Genomic DNA, 18,459 nt, shown 5'->3' with positions numbered 1-18,459 from the left:
CTAGTTTAATCTATTAGGTTATCCGTAGATGGCATTATCTGTCGAGAATAATAGGACAATAAATGATGCGGCAACCTCAAGGTCGAGATGTAGATTATGCCTGATAGTTAAGATATCAGGGTATCTAGCACGGTCGATCGATAAATGTTTTATCGATAATGTCGGTAACTTAACATCGTTGCCGAGATTGACTGTATATCGCTAACGTACAAACAGCAGTTCACGTTTAATAAAATAAGAATACTTAGTCGTTGTGAAATGTTGTTTGTTGTTGTCATTGACGATCTGCAGTGATGATCGCACACACAGTAGAAATGTAAAAAAGCAGTAATATCCATTTGCAAACTATCAGATGAATATTTTATCATAGCAAATACGGAACTTATTATCGAATTATCCGGATTTAGATGCAATTCAAAACAAACCAGGTCAATGAAATTACAAATATCATCTGAAGAAAGTTGGTAATAAAACGCGCAATGCGAAAATGACTGTGTGTTTGAGTAAAGATTTAAACTTTTCCTCGTATGGCTGTACTAATGCTGCAGCGGCGTATTAGAAAATAAGAGTGTTAGTGTTTTGTTCAAGCCGGTGTTTTATTGACTTAGAGAGTATGTGAGAAAACCCCGGAAATGCAACAATTACCTGATGCCTCCTCTCGTGATGTCATGATTGAGGGCCTTGTCCCCGAACATCCACATGATCCTGGCCCTCTGCGCCCCCGTCCTGCTGTTGCGTGATGGGGCGGTGGCCACGCAGGTTAGCTCGATGGTGCTGCCGAGACGATAGAATCTCTCCGCCACAGAGAGACCGGAGGTATCCACTATGGTCACCAGGGGAACTGGAAAAATGTACTTATTTAAAAGAAGACAAAACCCTAAAAAAATAATATGCCAGAATCTTAACGACTTAAGTAAAGCAGCCGTGCACAGTAAAATTTGACGCCAGACCCTAGTGTACTGGAAAGACCTGCGGTTGAATTTGCCCTATCAAATCTCTAAAATAAAGTAAGAATCTTAATTACATAAGTGATGAAGTCGTGTAAAAACAATATTTGGCGCGCTGTCCGCTTTAATGGACGAACCTACAGTGGACTTTACCCTAGCAGACATAGAAAATCGATCTAAAAGGTTTTTTTATGAACGTATTACTAAAACTTCAAATATTTCTAGAGGAATCCCTCGGGAAGTTACTAATTCACCGTCTAGAAAATAAAATATGGTGCTAACCGCATTTTTTTTAGTTGAAATACGTTTTACAAAATTGTCAAACCGTTTTACATAAAATATTTCAATCGTAAGGTCATGTTTTTATCAATCTTAAATATAAATAGCTTATATCCGTAGAGATCCCTCTAGAAACATTTCAGATTTTAGTAATACGTTCATCAGAAATAATTAAATTGTGAGCCTCAAGCAAACCCTAGTTATTAGTCCTTTGTCGCCTCAAATCAAAAGATCGACATCATCATATTATAGCTTAAAAAAATCAAAAACGAACACGCTGATTCCGAATACATACGTTTTATTACATAATAGCGGTAACCCGTGAAATATCACGAGATTCTCGGGAAATCAGTTTTTGTTTTGAAATTGGCAATTAAAATAATTTTCTGTTGATATTATATTTCAGCTGGGTACGGTCTTCGTGGTCGATGGGTATGCGCAAGTAAATTGTATTCTTCAAAGATTAATAATTTAAAATAATATATTGTAGATATGTGACACGTTTCAGAGTGGATAATACTTTCAGTGTTGCTCTGGTGTAAGACCACCAATCAGAATTGAAACATTACTTAAAATAGATTTGGTCGTGTTTAGTGACCAGATCCAAATAGCCAGATATTTCCCCACCTTCCTCTTTCCCATCGCCTTCCACTACCTTCAGCCTCACAACATACCCTAATTGGGGATGCCATAGTCTCACCGGATCCAGAGTATCCAGACCGGCAGTGAGGACTCTTGTGCGGTTACACATGAAAACAGGTGTTATATCGTTTATCTGAATTCTTCACTCAAACAGTTCCAATTTACAAATTCAATTAAATAAATTAATGCGTATAAATAGCTGTATATCACTCAATCACTTTGTTCATTTTTTTATCAACATTAAATTTGCGGAAAGAAAACATCAAATCCATACCGTTAGAATTGGCTTTGCAATGAACTTTGTGGCGGTATATAGAAACTAAAATATCTTTGGGCCAAAGAAACTATTTATAACTGGCCCCACTTATTTTTATTTTTTATTTATTTAACGCCCAGAGGGCTTTTACATGGTTGGTAGTATAATTTTAATTTGACAAATACTTTCAAACATAAAAAATAAGAATAAAATTACATTTGATAAAAGCTATGCAACAAGTCATACAAACACAAGAAACAAAAACAGAAAATTACAGCTATTTGTTGGTTTACATGATGTGTTTAGGAGTATTGTTGAAATAAATGTTTTAAATGATCCACAAAACTTGCCAAGTTGGTATTGAATATGTCAACATCACCCAAGTAATGATTTCCCATGGTGTGAAGTCGTTGTATCGGAGAGTGGGCAATGTAGTTACGCTTATAATAATAATAATAACATAACATTTATATAGCGCAGTTTTGTGTTGTTTCATTTCAAGTGCGCTTAACTATAGTAAACTTATGTGTGCTGCTGTAAAATATTGTATTTTGTCGTGTTGTTACTGTGGGTGTATGTATGTTTATAAGTTGCAGGAGTTCACAACAGTCGAATTTAGAGTTAAGTATTTTGAATAAGAACGTTAAATCGTTTATTTTACGTCTATCTTCTAATGTATGTATTTTTAGAGTATTTAATAAGAAATTGTATTTTAAGTCTTCGACAGGGATATTTAATTTAAAATTTATAAAACGTAGAAATTTTTTTGTATTCGCTCAATGTTGTTAATGTGAATTTTATACGATGGAGACCAATATTTATTTATATTTAATATTCTTCCAGATTATGTTAAGTCTTCGAATTACTTGGTTAAATTTTCAAAGATTGTTAAGATCTTTATGTTAACAGAGGATTGCCCTAATATGTTTCATCCCCGTCCTTCCTTAAATAATAACATTTCAAGTTCCAGTTCCATTTGCTAAATCCAGAATGTTACCTTAGTTGTTTTTATACGGGGTTTTTCCAATGAGAGGTGTTATTTTGATAATCGATCGTAAGAAGATCAATGTTTTCATTGCTTGTGTAACACGTAGCCCCGTTTTGTTGAAAGTAAACGTTGTCCAGATCAATAACATCCAATTCCGGCCATAAAAAATCATTAATCATCTCTCGATAGCGATCCATTCACCGTAACTTTTGCTCCAGCCTCATTTTCGAAAAAGTAAGGTCCAATGACTCCGCCGGACCATAAACCACACCAAACAGTCACACGTTGAGGATAAAGAGGCTTTTCAACAATAACTATTGGGTTTTCCGAGCCCCAGATGCGACAAGTTTGCTTGTTGACGAAGCCACCGAGGTGGAAATGGGCCTCATCACTCAAGATGATTTGCATTTGATTCACTCAAGTGAATTTCAACATTTTCAATGCGTTGTTGAAGCGTATATCATTTCATTTTTATTAATGGCGTAGTTTCTACTTGTAAAATGTCAAAAAATGACAGCTTCAAAAATAACATCTACCGAAATAGTGGGCTATTCAAAATAACACCTCTTATTGGAAAACCCTGTATTATTTACTTTGTTTCTTGGGAATTAAGATAAATTATTTATTTATGGTTTAAACCAAAGATATTAGAAGAACGAGATATGCTATGTTGGCCGCCGGACCGTAGCCGGAGTACTAACTAATTAGGGTACTTTGAACGGTATCGGGACGTGTACGCACAGAAATCTGTTCTATGTATTAGTGCGGATACCTTAGCGATGCCTTAGCGTAAGCGAAGGTGTGCAGTAGTATTGGTGAACAAAACCGGCGACACTCGGCAAAACAATTCCACTCAGTACGAACTGCGCGTAGCACATCTCGTTCTTCTAATATCTTTGGTTTAAACATTGTTACAATAGACTCTCAAAGTACCCAACTGGCCACTTATGCAACATGTTTTCTTCTATCTCCTTGTAATATTTTGTGTTTATGCACGTTGTTTGTGCACGGAAAAAGCTTATTGATATAAAATACTGTTTATTTATTAAAAATTTTTGTCATTTGCTGTTAAAAAAACCGGACTGCGGGCCTTTAACGTATAAATTAACAGAGTTCCTAACAAAGTATCAATCAAAATCTAATTTTTTATGAGGACGGCGAAACACGTGTTCATGCAAATACTGGTATTGATAATGCCGCATTCCGTCATGATATTTATTAGGAAAAAAACACGTGTTCTCGATATATTCTTACGGCAAAGCTTAATGCCAAATCATTATTTTGATTAATCTTTATAACGAATTGGTGTACTTTATGAATACCAAAAAATATGGTTTAGATAAATTGAAGGTTTTTCTATCGTTTCGCTTAAGTAAAATACAAATTAAAATATAAATTACTCAATAAAAAATATAAGTGTAAACTACAAAAAAAAATATTTTTTCAATATAAATGTATTAAAGCTTAAAGGAAAAAATTCAGTATTATAGCTAAGATTATCTGTGACAGTTTCAATCGATTTACTTTTTTTGCTTTCTTATAAAATTATTTAAAAAAAAAAAAAAAAAAACAATTTAGTGCTTGAAATCGAACGTTCCTAGTCTCCGTTTGTTAAGCGATTTTAATGCCTATTACCTACAATATAAGGTATACCAAGAATATACCCATTTTTGGTTTGTAGCTTCTTATAAGCTAATTTTTTATCAGGAAGTTGGCATGCTATCACTTTTTTTAACTGGATCATTATGTAGTTATTACTTGCTTCACTCAAATGATAATTTTCACTCACTTCACTGTGATAGAAAATATTAAACAGTTCAAAAATGAATTAAGAAAATATGTCTATCTCAATTATTAATGTTTCTTTTTTTGTGACTTTATTGAAATATTTAAAGAAAGATTATGTTTGCCAAACAATGTACATGTTTATATGTTTATAAAACTATTAGCACACACGAAGATGTGAGCTAACTTAAGATTAATAAATAAAAATAAATGTGTAAATTATTAGACCAGATTTTTGTCCCAGACTATTAAGTCCTAGAGGCGTTGATTTTTATGTGAAAATGTATGATTTATGTACAGAAAGAAGTAATAAATAAATCATTTACTGAATTTCTACTTTCAACATAACTAATCTAGCGTTTTTCCTAATTTATCTTAACGAAGCTTAAATAACGAATAAAAAATAGATAATCAGTCCTAAATATCCAAAAGCAAATCGTTTATTAAAAAGTTCAAAACAACAATAAAAATAAGTGGTCTCAATATGAAGTGAGACCCAAACTTCAAAAGCTCGAGAGAAGCTAGATTTATTATAGCTCCGAGACGTTCTGCTGAAGTTGCCTATCTTCTCTAATGCCGGAGCATTTTTCAAATGTCATCGTCTTTTTGAAGTCATTTATTTCTTATTTCAGCGCTTCGAAAAACGCTCTTGTTTGTGGAAACAATACCCTTTTTTGAAAAGCAGCTTATTTTCAGTTTAATGGCCCCATAGTAAACTTATGAACGTTGTATTGTTGGGTTGATATTATGTTTCAAGTGAATGTTGTTTGTACCGAATAAATGTGAGAAAACAAATCATTATGAATCAACTGTTCCCAACCGTCTGGAGCCAGTGAGACAATGGCGTCACCAATTGGGGTATGTTGTGAGAACGGAGATGGACAAGAGAAAGGTGGGGGAGTATCTGGCTATTCAGATCTGGTCACCAAACACGGTTAAAGCAATTTCAAGCAAAATTTCCATTTTTAATGGTGGTCTTACACCAGGGTGAAACTGAGACTATCCTCCACTCTGGCAGTGAGACATGGAACTGGCAGAGGAAAGACGAAAGCATATTAAATGCCGTAGAAATGAGATGCCTGAGGATTTTGTGTGGTAAAACCACGTACGATCGTATGAGAAATGTGGAGATTCACAAATAATGCAAGGCTGATGAAGTAAGATTAAGAAAGGGACGCATAGCTGGTTTTGGCATGCAGAGAGAATGAACAAAGAAAGGAGTGAATGGAGAATGTATGACACAAATGTGAATGGTAGAAGAAGTAGTTGACGCCCAAGGAAGACATGGCACGATCAACTGAATCAGATACTCGAGTTGGCCCATGTAAAGATCAGAATAACAGAAGAATATGTATAATTGTGAATGACGCAGGAGTTGTTCGGTGGCTGTACTCTCTGCCTACCCTTGCGCTGAAATCCATGATGATTAGTTAGTTAGAAACTACTTGGATTGGCATTAAATGACTAGTAAAAACATACTTAACATCCAAACTGTATACAAACCACATCACTTTGTTAGTTCCTTTTACGATATTAACATAACATTAGCAAATGCTTCCTTTAAAAAGAACCAAGTAAAATGCTTACTTACAAGAACACACTTCTATACAAAGTGCACCCAATTATTTCTCTATTACAGCTTACAGCAACGGTAATCTTACTATACGATCTCCACGCTGGATTTTATTTATCTTATTAAAGTACAAGAACTAGTTCGTTGCAACTCGATGCTTTTTTAATCGTGATACAAAATCTCCGAGCTGTTTTTCCCCTACACATATGACCTCTTTAGCTTTAATAGTTTATTGAAAGCAGGGATTCTGTATGTCATTAATAGGAGCAGTGAGTGCTTACTCAAATGGAATATGCACAACAATACACTAATGATAACTCATTAAAAAATTGATTATATTTTTATGTAAAATCGTACAAGAGTCTGAACTGCTTTCAACCGTCTGCAACCAGTGAGACGATGGAATTCCTAATGGAGTATGTTCTGAAGCTGAAAGTTGTGGGAAGGGGAAGGAAATGGGGAAGAGGAAAGTGGTGAAGTATTTGGCTATTCACATCTGGTCACCAAAACACGGCCAAAGCCATCTCAAGCAATGTTTCAATTTTGAATGGTGGTCTTACACCAAGGCGATACTGAGAGTATTTTCCACTCTGGAACGTGCCGCAAATATATTTCATATTATTTTTTAATTAATTATAAAAAAAATTACTTGCTATTGCTATACGTTCGTAAGACAATGCAAGCTCAGCTGTCCACTTCACCCCACCTGGTTCTCTTCACCCCCGCCGACGGTTCCATAATAATGGTATTAATTTGACAGCTCATTGATATCCTGATGGATCCACGCTCATGCGAACTCTGGTGGGATATTCAAAACGGCCACCATCTTGAACCGGATACGGAACGTACAAACAAATTTACAGATAGATGAAATATCAAACAGTCGAGTTAACAGGATTTTAGTTAATATTTGGAATTCCGATATATTTTAGAATAGTCAAATTTTATTACGAAAGATGGGAAGGCCAATGCAGACATTGGAGTGCTGGTACCTACCCTGATTTATGGTAATGAGGCATGGTACTGGCAGAGGAAGGATGAAATTAGACTAAACTCTGTATAAATAAGATCTCTGAGGCGTATGTGTGGTAAAACCAAGCATGATCGTGTGAGAAATGTGGAGATCCGCAAAGAATTCAAGGCTGCTCTAAGCTCAGATTAAGAAAGGGACGGTCACGTGGTTTGGGTATGTAGGCCGACTGATCGAAGAAAGTTGTGCAAGGAAAATATATGACAAAAATGTGAATCAGATATTGGAGCACGATCAAGTGAATCAGATATTGGAGTCGGACCATGTCAAGAGTCAGAAAAATAGAACACTATGTATGAATGTGAATGAGGCAAGGAGTATGTGCCAAGACAGAGCTGTTTGGCGGTCCGTCCTCTCTGCCTACCCCTGTGCAGAAACGGCACGATGGTCAGTTAGTTAGTTAGATAATTTTTATTGTTTTGATACAGTTACATCCATGAATTTGCTTTTAGTTCAGTGTTTTCTACATAATCCCGTAACTATTTTTATTTATTTATTTATGTCTATTTTTGAATACTCATTTTACAAATCATTACAGTGGTTTATAGTGTAGTATAGAGAAAAAAGTACAGAAAAAAGGTATAAAAAATAAAGAACATAGGTTGTAAAACTGTGTGATCTTACGTGAACACCTCACTAGGAGAACCTGTGCTGAGGTGTTAACGTGTTTGTGATTAAGGGTGACAGGTATTTATGTGTTGTGGTAGAAAGTTATTATTTTTTTTTTCACAGACATATATTGAAACATGAAAACACACATTTTTATGTGAGTGTATGTATTTTTGGATAATTCTTGAACAGCGTGTATAATATTTAAGTTTACTCATTACATTTTGGTTATGTTTTGTTTGGAATTATAATCTTTTGAATAAAGTGAATATCTTGATTTTTTATCCAGGCTACGATTCGTTTTTTGAGAAAGTTTGTAGATGTGTTTGTAGTCAATAATTGTTTCAAAATAATGGGCATACTGTTAAAAAGTTTGGTTGCGTAGTATTGAAAGTGTCTTTGTCCGTGTGTGGTGTGTGTTATCGGAATGTTCAGTGTTTTTTATTTGTTGAGAACCTGGTTTTTATTATGGCTTTTGCTTGATTTTATTTTTGCTTGAAGATTATTATTATAATTAAGACGGTTATTTGGTTTTGAAATGAAATGATGCTTAGTTCCTACCGGGATGTCATTTTTCCAGTTTCTACCTATCCCTAACTATCACTTTGCTGGAAAAGTATATGAAATTTAGAATAATGGCAAAACATGGTGCAAATTTGACTGCATTTGTTTATAAAACTAAAGAAGCATTGGGACTACCTTGGAAGCAAGTTGTTCTTGTTTCTCGTGTGCGAAATCTCGTTGAAATATAAAAAGAATGATGTTATCTTGAAATTGCATAACATCGTTTCGAGTACTCGTTAATTTTGTTGTGGCGATAATTACCTCGAGGTATCGCGGTGGAACTCACTGTATTGTGATTGTGTGCGCTTCTTCGCAGAGATAAAGTGGTAAGGGATTAGCCTTCCTGTTCCTTGCTTCCATACATTGTTCATTCCTACCCGATTCCACCATTTCATTTCGTCTCGTTTTAATTATTTTCAGTCCACTTTCATGTTCTTCTGAAGCTGTAATACATAAGCAGTTTCAGATTCAAAAATGGTAATATTTATTTCAGACTCCTTAGTCTTTGATAAAACTTCTGTTTTTATAGTAATCAATTGTTCGTATTAGTCAGAGTAATGTGTTTGTTGATGCGAGATTTTATTTAGTTAACTATACGCTCTATAGTATAATAACTACTTTCGTCAAATAATTACAACACTCTTGTATATAAATAACACACAAAGAAATCTCCAGATCTTTTAATTTTGGAAATAATTTTTTAATCACAAAAAATTACGTGATTTAAAAACCAGTGAGTGTAATATAAGAGTCTTCTCTGTTTGTAGGAATTCATTAAGTTCAATGGAAGAGAAGAAAATTGTGGAATTAATTTTCTTTATTTTAAAATGTTAGGAATTTAATTTTGTTCGCAAACGATTGCTTAGCATTCTTCTTACTTTGTTACTTTAAAAATCTAAATTTTTCTTACATAAACGGCGCAAACCCGTGAAGAAACACCGATTTGAAAAATATAATGTAAGTACAAAGATATTAAAATATAAAAGTTATTGTTAAACAAGGCTAAATAAGAAAAGATTGAAGATGATAATGTAAGTAATTCAAAAATTGAAAAATGAGATTGATAAAAACGACGGAGAGTAATGAGGTGGCAATAGCTCAGTTGAAAGAGACGCCAGTCCCTGTAACGACTAGAAGTTTGACTTAAGACCGTTAATTTATTTTTATTTTATGTGTCTGTGTGTTACATATTTACATTGAGACTTGTTGATACTAGCTTCCTCAATGATTAAATAACTATCACTCTATTTTCTCGAAAGGGTAGGCAGAGATGATGAACCACCACACGACTGGAGGCATTTTGTTTAGCAGCATAACCGGTGTCATGCTGTACAGAACCAATACTTCTGTTCTGCCATATGGTTTGCATTTTTGCATAGCTATTTGATACAAACAACTAATAAAAATGTGTTACTCTGTCATGTGCACGTTCGAGAAACCCTATTGAATTGGATTTTTGTATTAAAAAAGATATATTGTATCGACTAAAATCCATCAAGGTCCTAGATTTGATATATTTATTTATTTAACGCCCATAGAGCTTTTACATGGTTGGTAGTATAATTTTAATTTGACAGATACTTTGAAACATAAAAAAATAAGAATAAAATTACATTTGATTAAAGCTATGCAACAAGTCATACAAACACAAGAAATAAAAACAGAAAATTACAGCTATTTGTAGGTTTACATGATGTGTTTAGGAGTATTGTTGAAATAAATGTTTTAAATGATCCACAAAACTTGCCAAGTTGGTATTGAATATGTCAACATCACCCAAGTAATGATTTCCCACGGTGTGAAGTCGTTGTATCGGAGAGTGGGCAATGTTATGTGTGCTGCTGTAGAATATTGTATTTTGTCGTGTTGTTACTGTGGGTGTATGTATGTTTATAAGTTGCAGGAGTTCACAACAGTCGAATTTAGAGTTATATCGTTTATTTTACGTCTATCTTTTAATGTATGTATTTTTAGAGTATTTAATAAGAAATTGTATTTTAAGTCTTCGACAGGGATATTTAATTTAAAATTTATAAAACGTAGAAATTATTTTTGTATTCGCTCAATGTTGTTAATGTGAATTTTGTGAGATGGAGACCAAACTACTGAGTTATATTCAATTAGACTTCTTACTAGAGATACGTATAATGGTTTAGTGGCTTGTAAAGAATTCAAGTTTTTAGTTGTGATATATGATGGTTGCTTAGTTTTGAAAAGAAACTATGCTTAGTTCCTACCGGGATGTCATTTCTCCAGTTCCTACCTATTCGTAAGTTTCACCTTGCTGGAAAAGTATTTGAAATTTGGAACAATGTCAAAACATGGTGCAAATTCGAATGCATTTGTTTAGTAAACTAAAGAAGGATTGGGACTACCTTGAAAGCAAGATGTTCGTGTTTTTCGTGTGCGAAATCTCGTTGAAATATAAAAATAATGAAGTTATCTTGAAATTGCATGATGTCGTTTTGAGTACTCGTTAATTTTGTTGTGGCGATAATTACCTCGAGGTATCGCGGTGGAACTCACTATATTGTGATTGTGTCTGCTCTTTCGTACAGATACAGTAGTAAGTGATTAGCCGGCATAGTATGAAACGAAGTATGACGATATTAAATTATATGTCTAAGAGTGTAGACATTTTTAACAGCAGCTTTGAAGGATTCAAAGGGCACGTAAATGCCATTTATTACACATTATAAATATACATTTTAAATTCCTTTTTTTAAATGTAGTTTATGTTACATGTGCATTGTAAATGGAAAAGAAGTCGGTTATTCACAAAAAATAGTATTAAAGGAGATTTGTACCAACTATCAAACTATAAATTATGCCCGAGGAAGACATGGCACGATCAAGTGAATCAGATACTTGAGTCGGGCCATGTCAAGAGTCAGAATAATAGAAGAGTATGTATGAGACGATGTATGACTGTGAATGAGACAAGGAGTGTGTGCCAAGACCGAGTTGTTTGGCGGTCCGTCCTCTCTGCCTACCCCTGCGGGGAAACGGCGTGATGTTTAATTAGTTAGTCAGTAATTATTATCAAATTATGTATTACGCTGTAAGTGACTTTGGTAGTGCATCTAATATAAACTGAAATAATATTTTTACCTAAAAAAAAAATTAAGTATGTTTTTAAGAGTTTACTACATAATTTGTATGTGAATGGTGACATTAAAATAGGTACTTAAGCGTAGTACCTCCAGTAGGTATTCTTAAATTGAGTAGACTCTAAAATTTACTTAGAGTTCTCGTGAGCACTCAGGCCATGGGCACATTGTGCCATCTCTCATTGTTCACAACATTATTTTAACGGTAACCCGGTTCCTTTGATGAGGTTCACCAGGGTTGTGGCTATGTCTCCTGGTTCCACAATGTGTCTTGTGAGCTTTGTTCCTATCATAGCGCGACATTGGCACCAAAGGTGAATTGGAGTATCTTCATCCTCTTCATATTTCTTGCATCTATTGGTGTTTTCCACTCCCAACAGTTGCATGTGTCTCCTGAAATGGCAGTGTTCCGTTAATTGTTCTACCAGTCTCTTCAATGACTGCACTTTCCATATTGAATAGAATATATTATATAAAATCCTAGATTTTATAAAAGAATTGGTTTCTAAACTTCCACATATTATTTCACGTATAGGGTCCATACCGCAGAAGCTTTTTGAAACCATTGTCGATATTGTACACTGAATTAGTTTATAACTCACCCATCACAATGAGGTAGGTACACCTGGCGAGGGGTGGATGAGAAGACACCTGGCACTCGTAGAGTCCAGCGTCCTTGGGCTGGACCAGCTTCACCAGCAGGATCCAATCGTTTGGCTCCACGAAGATCAGGGAATATCTGTAAAATTGGATCATTATTACTTATTCTATTAATTTTTGTGCAGGCTCATAAGTACGCAAGGAGATAAATCAGAGAAAATATCCAATAACCAAAGGTACAATAGAAAAAATTGTGAAAGTTGCACTGGTCGACCTACATTTTGGCTGTTATTTTTTTAATGATAAACTAATGTTTATAAGATAAGGTTTATATGCATAGCACAGAGGATAACAAATTATTAAAAGCTTTAATTACCCGCCTGAAATATCAATACAAATTGAAAATATCTCCCGAGTAAAAATAAATGCCGCCGACGGGAATTGAACCCGCACCTTCTGATGTCCGGTCACTGAGCCCACAGATATTTTCAATTTGTATGGATATTTCAGGCCAGTAATTAATGCTTATAATAATTTGATACATTTTAGCGTCTAAAAAGAATGTATTCATCAATATTCCAAATTTTCCGCCATACTACTTGGATTGCCAACCTACGAGTATTTATTTATGTATTTATAATAAAAAATAAGTTTATTTGTTTGTGGCCTATTACTTAAAAACTAAGGGGCCGATTTCGATAAAAAAATCAAAGATTGTTCTTATTAGTGCCAGAAGTGTTAAAAGAGTAGTATGAATGGTAGAAGTAGTCGGGGACGCTCGGAGAAGAACTTGCATTATAAATAATAAGTCGATATAATGTAGTTTTTTAGTAGTAACAGTGTGGTATTCAGTAGTGAATGGTGGTAGTCGGGCACGCCCAAGGAAGAGGTGGCACGATCAAGTGAAACTTTAACTTGTAAAAAGAAAATTTGTAAATTCTTAACTACTAGATACTCTAGAATTAACAACTTCAAAACTTTACTCCAAACCATTCATAACCCCGAACAACGCCGGGCACACGTCATTTAGTTTTTTATAAATTAAAATTGTTTTTGAGATATATAACGATGTTTAAAAGTATATGATATTGGATGTATTTGTATATATAAGTAATAAATGTTCGTTAGTCTCTAGTTTTATGTCGTCGACTTACCATATTGAGTCGTCGACTTACAAAAAAAACTTTGAATATAAAAACTAAAGGTCATCTTTAAGAAACTCCTTACTAAGGGTCGTCTTCAAAAAACTCTTCACTAAGGGTCATATTTAAACTTTTTACTAAGGGTCATCCTCAAAACACTCCTTCCTAAGGGTCATCCTCAAAAAAACTATTTACTAAGGGTCATCCTCAAAACACTCCTTCCTAAGGGTCATCCTCAAAAAAACTATTTACTAAGGGTCATCCTCAAAAAACTCTTTACTAAGGGTCACCCTAAAAAAACTACTTACTAAGGGTCATCCTCAAAAAACTCTACTAAGGGTCATTCTCAAAAAACTACTTACTAATGGTCATCCTCAAAAAACTCTTTACTAAGGGTCATTCTCAAAAAACTACTTACTAAGGGTCATCCTCAAAACACTACTTACTAAGGGTCATCCTCAAAAAACTCTTTACTAAGGGTCATTCTCAAAAAACTCCTTACTAAGGGTCATCCTCAAAAAACTCTTTACTAAGGTCATTCTCAAAAAACTCCTTACTAAGGGTCATCCCCAAAGAACTACTTACTAAGGGTCATCCTCAAAAAACTTTTTAATAAGAGTAATCCTAAAAAAACTCCTTACTAAGGGTCATCCTCAAAAAACTCTTTACTAACTGTCATCATCAAAAAACTCTTTATTTAGGGTCATCCTCAAAAAAACTCTTTACTAAGGTCATTCTCAAAAAACTCCTTACTAAGGGTCATCCCCAAAAAACTACTTACTAAGGGTCATCCTCAAAAAACTCTTTACTGAGGGTCATTCTCAAAAAACTACTTTCTAAGGGTCATCCTCAAAAAACTCTTTACTAACTGTCATCATCAAAAAACTCTTTATTTAGGGTCATCCTCAAAAAAACTCTTTACTAAGTGTCACCATCAAAAAACTCTTTATTTAGGGTCATCCTCAAAAAAACTCTTTACTAAGGTCATTCTCAAAAAACTCCTTACTAAGGGTCATCCCCAAAAAACTACTTACTAAGGGTCATCCTCAAAAAACTCTTTACTGAGGGTCATTCTCAAAAAACTACTTACTAAGGGTCATCATCAAAAAACTCTTTACTAAGTGTCATCATCAAAAAACTCTTTATTAAGGGTCATCCTCAAAAAAACTCTTTACTAAGGGTAATCCTAAAAAAACTCCTTACTAAGGGTCATCCTTAAGAGACTCTTTACTAAGTGTCATCATAAAAAACCATATCGTTATCACTGCAAAGCACAATTTGAAAAGTTACGAGTTCTGGATGTTTGACGACTGTAAATGAGGAAATTAATTTTAAACAGTAATAAACAACGTTATCTTTACCTTCTATTAAACACTCTCACGACACCCGACACTCACGGAGAAATGTATATGTACAACTTCATACCTGATACTTGAAGGAAAACACAGGACGGTGTTCTTCGTAAATTAACCATTTCTTGGCTGAAAGGAGAAAACTCTCACTTTTCAGAAAATAAAAGTAAATACAAAAAAAAACAAAAATAAAAAATATTATATGGACTTTTATATGCCATGCAAACACCAGTTACCTGTGTTTGGTATGCTAAACAAACATCAGCAGAACTTTATGTTTTAATTTTTTTTTTACTCTTTTACTTCTTCTCTTTTGTAATTTTCTCTCTTTTTTTTCACATATTACATATGCTAATTCGTCCAAATTTTGACAGTCCTAAAATGGGAATTCCTTCTGGACAGCTAAAGCATTTTACAAATGTACAATATGTATTTCCTGTGCTAAATAAATAAAAGAATATTCCTTTTGTGCTAAATATTAACATGATAAATAATTCTTTTCATTTATTGTTATTAAGTTTAATTTGTAGAACTCAATTTAATTTTAATTTTTTATGTATTCAAAAATATTGCTATAGTTTTATAAAAACAGTTTATTTTTAAACAAGTTCTGCTGTGTAATTATTATTACGCGTGACAGCTTTTTAGCCCTCTGAAGGCATTATCAAACTGTTTAAAAATAAACTGTTTTTATAAACACAGTAAAAATATTATTGAATATATTAAAAAAAAATAATAATAATTATTATTATTTTCATATTTAGCGAAAAACAAATATTTTCAAATTAATCCTAGCACTTTTTGTGAATGTATTGGAAACAAAAAAAATTACAGAGCGGCTTTTGCAAGTCAACGACTCAGTTGTAAGTCGTAGAGCAGTATTACGTATAAGACCCACTTGGTCTTAGCTATAATGTTTACTAGCTATATGTTTTTTTGAGATATAAGTTATTTGTTATAAGTTTTAGTATTTGTGGCTAGCCGTAAGTTTTAGTTGTAAGTCACTAGTTATAAATCTACGTGGTAAGTCACTAGTAATAATTCTTAGCTGTACGTTATTGAAAAAGACAAGTTTAAATAACTTTAGTTGTAAAGCACCCTTGAGATAATTTGCATACAAAAACAACGCTATATAGGTAATCCATCTATGTTGAAAAAACATAAAGCTGTTTTAGTTTTTAGCAGCATCGTTATTTTATTAAGTTTTTAATCTGAATAACTCTCTAGACTCCCAACTGCTCTCTTCTAACCTAACTCTAGAGCACCGTTGATCGATAAAGGATTTGTTGATAATTTGTCATCTTTCCCAAGTTCCCATCGTTACGAGTGCTCTCATGTTCGGGAAAGCTAATAAGTTACCGACATTATCGATAAAACCTTTATCGATACACTGATATCCCCAATGGGGTATATTCACAAATCATTAATAATGTTGCAAATATGTGGAAGATTTAAAATTTACTTTTCTGATTCTGATTATCGTACTAAAAATATGCTATTTTCATTGATGACATGGCATTGGGGGCTTTTCAAACAAACAAAAACTCCTATTCTCCTCCCACCCCTCTACCTGCCACGCTCTGGTGTCCCTTTTAATATATATTTTCTCTCTCTCTCTTCTTATTTTTAACTCTTTTATATATATGTAAATGTCTGTACATAAGTTAGTTTATATTAATTCGGTCCAGAAAAATATTAGTTATAGCCGAAACTTGTTGGCTATTTGTAAAATTGCACGATTATGAAAATTATTTTAAAAAACTTTCAGTGATTTTTTAAATTTTTTATTTATTTCCTTCTATTTAAGAAGCAAACAGTCGTAAAGTAAAAAAAAAATAACAATAAACATTTATGTTCTAGACCAATTAAGTTACATTGAGTTAAATTTTGATTGAGTATTTTTTACCTACACAACATATTAAATGGCAAAAAAATAAACATAATAAAGAAATACATAAAATTAAAAACAAATAGAAAAATACAACTTTTCGCATAGCTATACTATTCACTACGGGTGATAATAATGTAATTTTCACAACAAAAAAATCGAATAAAATAAAAGTATTTTAATTTATTCATTTATTAAGCTGAATTTTATATGATATCAAGTTATGGTTGAAAATGTCTACATCTCTAGAGGCATTGTGAGTTTCACAGATACGTACTATTACAGAGTTTTGCGCTATTTGGATTTACAATGTGGTATTCTAAATAAATCGTTCGATCTGGTGTTTTGCTTGGGGCAACGAAATGCAATCCTTTCTAACAGATATGATGAATCAACAAAGCAGTTCACGATTTTGTGTAAGAATAATGCATCAAAGATTTTTCTGCGTTTATATAAAGTGACAGGGACCAATCGATGGTCACTAAAACGATACGATAGGTATTTCATAAATTTGTTCTGAATATTTTCAATGCGATCAATATATGTTTGATATTGAGGATTCCAAATTACTGTTTTGTATAATTTGTGGGTTATGCCCTTTGGTAGACATGATGATGCAACTTAACTTGAGGATAAACCATTTTGAAATTGTGAAATATTGGAGCAATTTCATTTATGGCATCTTCAGTTCTTCAGTCATGACCCACCCTATAAATCTGTCCTAAGGGATGAGAAAAGTCAATAAACTCAACGCATTTCATTAAAATTCCGTCCAAGTCAAGAGTTCAATTAAAAAGCTAACAATATTTGCACATTTTAACAAATGTTAAACAATTATTTTTTATAGAAAAGTAATATCAGAATAAAATATGTTAAATACCTTTCAATTTGTTTTGTTCCTATCTAAGAATTGAGATCTGCTTTAATAGCTTTTTAATGGTAGATATGGGTTATAAATTAAATTAATTAATTTGTTTTTTAACGCCCATCCGTTAAGCATATTGTCATAATTTTTACGTATTTTTATTTATTCTTTATTTTTCTGCAGTAATTTTAAAATATTAGGACATATATTTTTAGAAAAATCTATCTTTTATTAAATTATTAGTTTTTTCAACTAGAACAATTCAATTAGAACTCGTTAAAGAGATTCATAATAGATGAGTAATACGTAGAAAAAAAATAAGGAGAGATAAATGATATTAGTAGAAGAGAATACAAGCCAACGAAAAATAAATCAGGCTAACAGATGAGAATACAAGAAAATGCAGGGCAATGACATACAATTATTATTATTTTTTTTTTTTATTTCTTTTATTTAGGAAGCAAACAGTCAATATATGAGACAATGAATAATACAAAAAGCAGAAAAGAATGCAACAAATAGCAGAAAATAGCAAAAAATAATACAAGGAAAGAGTAAAAACAGAATGCTTAGAAATACCAGAAAATGGCAGTAATAACACAAGAAAATAGCAGAAAAGAAATGCGAAAATATTTAGAAATACCTAATAACGAGAGAGCAAAATTAATAACAGTAGCGAAGTTCTTGTTTTATAAGTAGGTATGTAATTGAGGATGTATAATATTTACCTGTCTTCACTGCTGTAGGTCAGGTGGCCAAAGGTGAGAAGTTCAAAGCTTTGGCCGTGCCGCTTTACCCATGAAACCTAAAACAATACAATATATATTAA

The 18,459-nt window shown here is 33.1% G+C and overlaps 1 protein-coding gene across 1 annotated transcript in view; it reads right to left on the bottom strand.

The window, feature by feature from the left end:
- The window catches only part of LOC149411756 (zwei Ig domain protein zig-8-like), a 63,004-nt gene that overhangs the window by 26,590 nt on the left and 17,955 nt on the right, over nt 1-18,459 (bottom strand). The window contains exons 3-5 of the mRNA XM_089646729.1: nt 18,359-18,435; nt 12,386-12,522; nt 646-841 (exon numbers count right to left, since the gene is read on the bottom strand). Coding sequence (XP_089502855.1) covers nt 646-841; nt 12,386-12,522; nt 18,359-18,435 — 410 coding nt within the window. The remainder of the gene's footprint in view (nt 1-645; nt 842-12,385; nt 12,523-18,358; nt 18,436-18,459) is intronic.

The sequence above is a fragment of the Hesperophylax consimilis genome, chromosome 25 (assembly GCF_061612785.1).
Source record: "Hesperophylax consimilis isolate HC1 chromosome 25, BYU_Hcon_1.0, whole genome shotgun sequence".
Classification (NCBI taxonomy): Eukaryota; Metazoa; Arthropoda; class Insecta; order Trichoptera; family Limnephilidae; genus Hesperophylax; species Hesperophylax consimilis.
The sequence above is the reverse complement of the archived record's forward strand: the minus strand, read 5'-3'. Positions and strand labels throughout refer to the sequence as shown.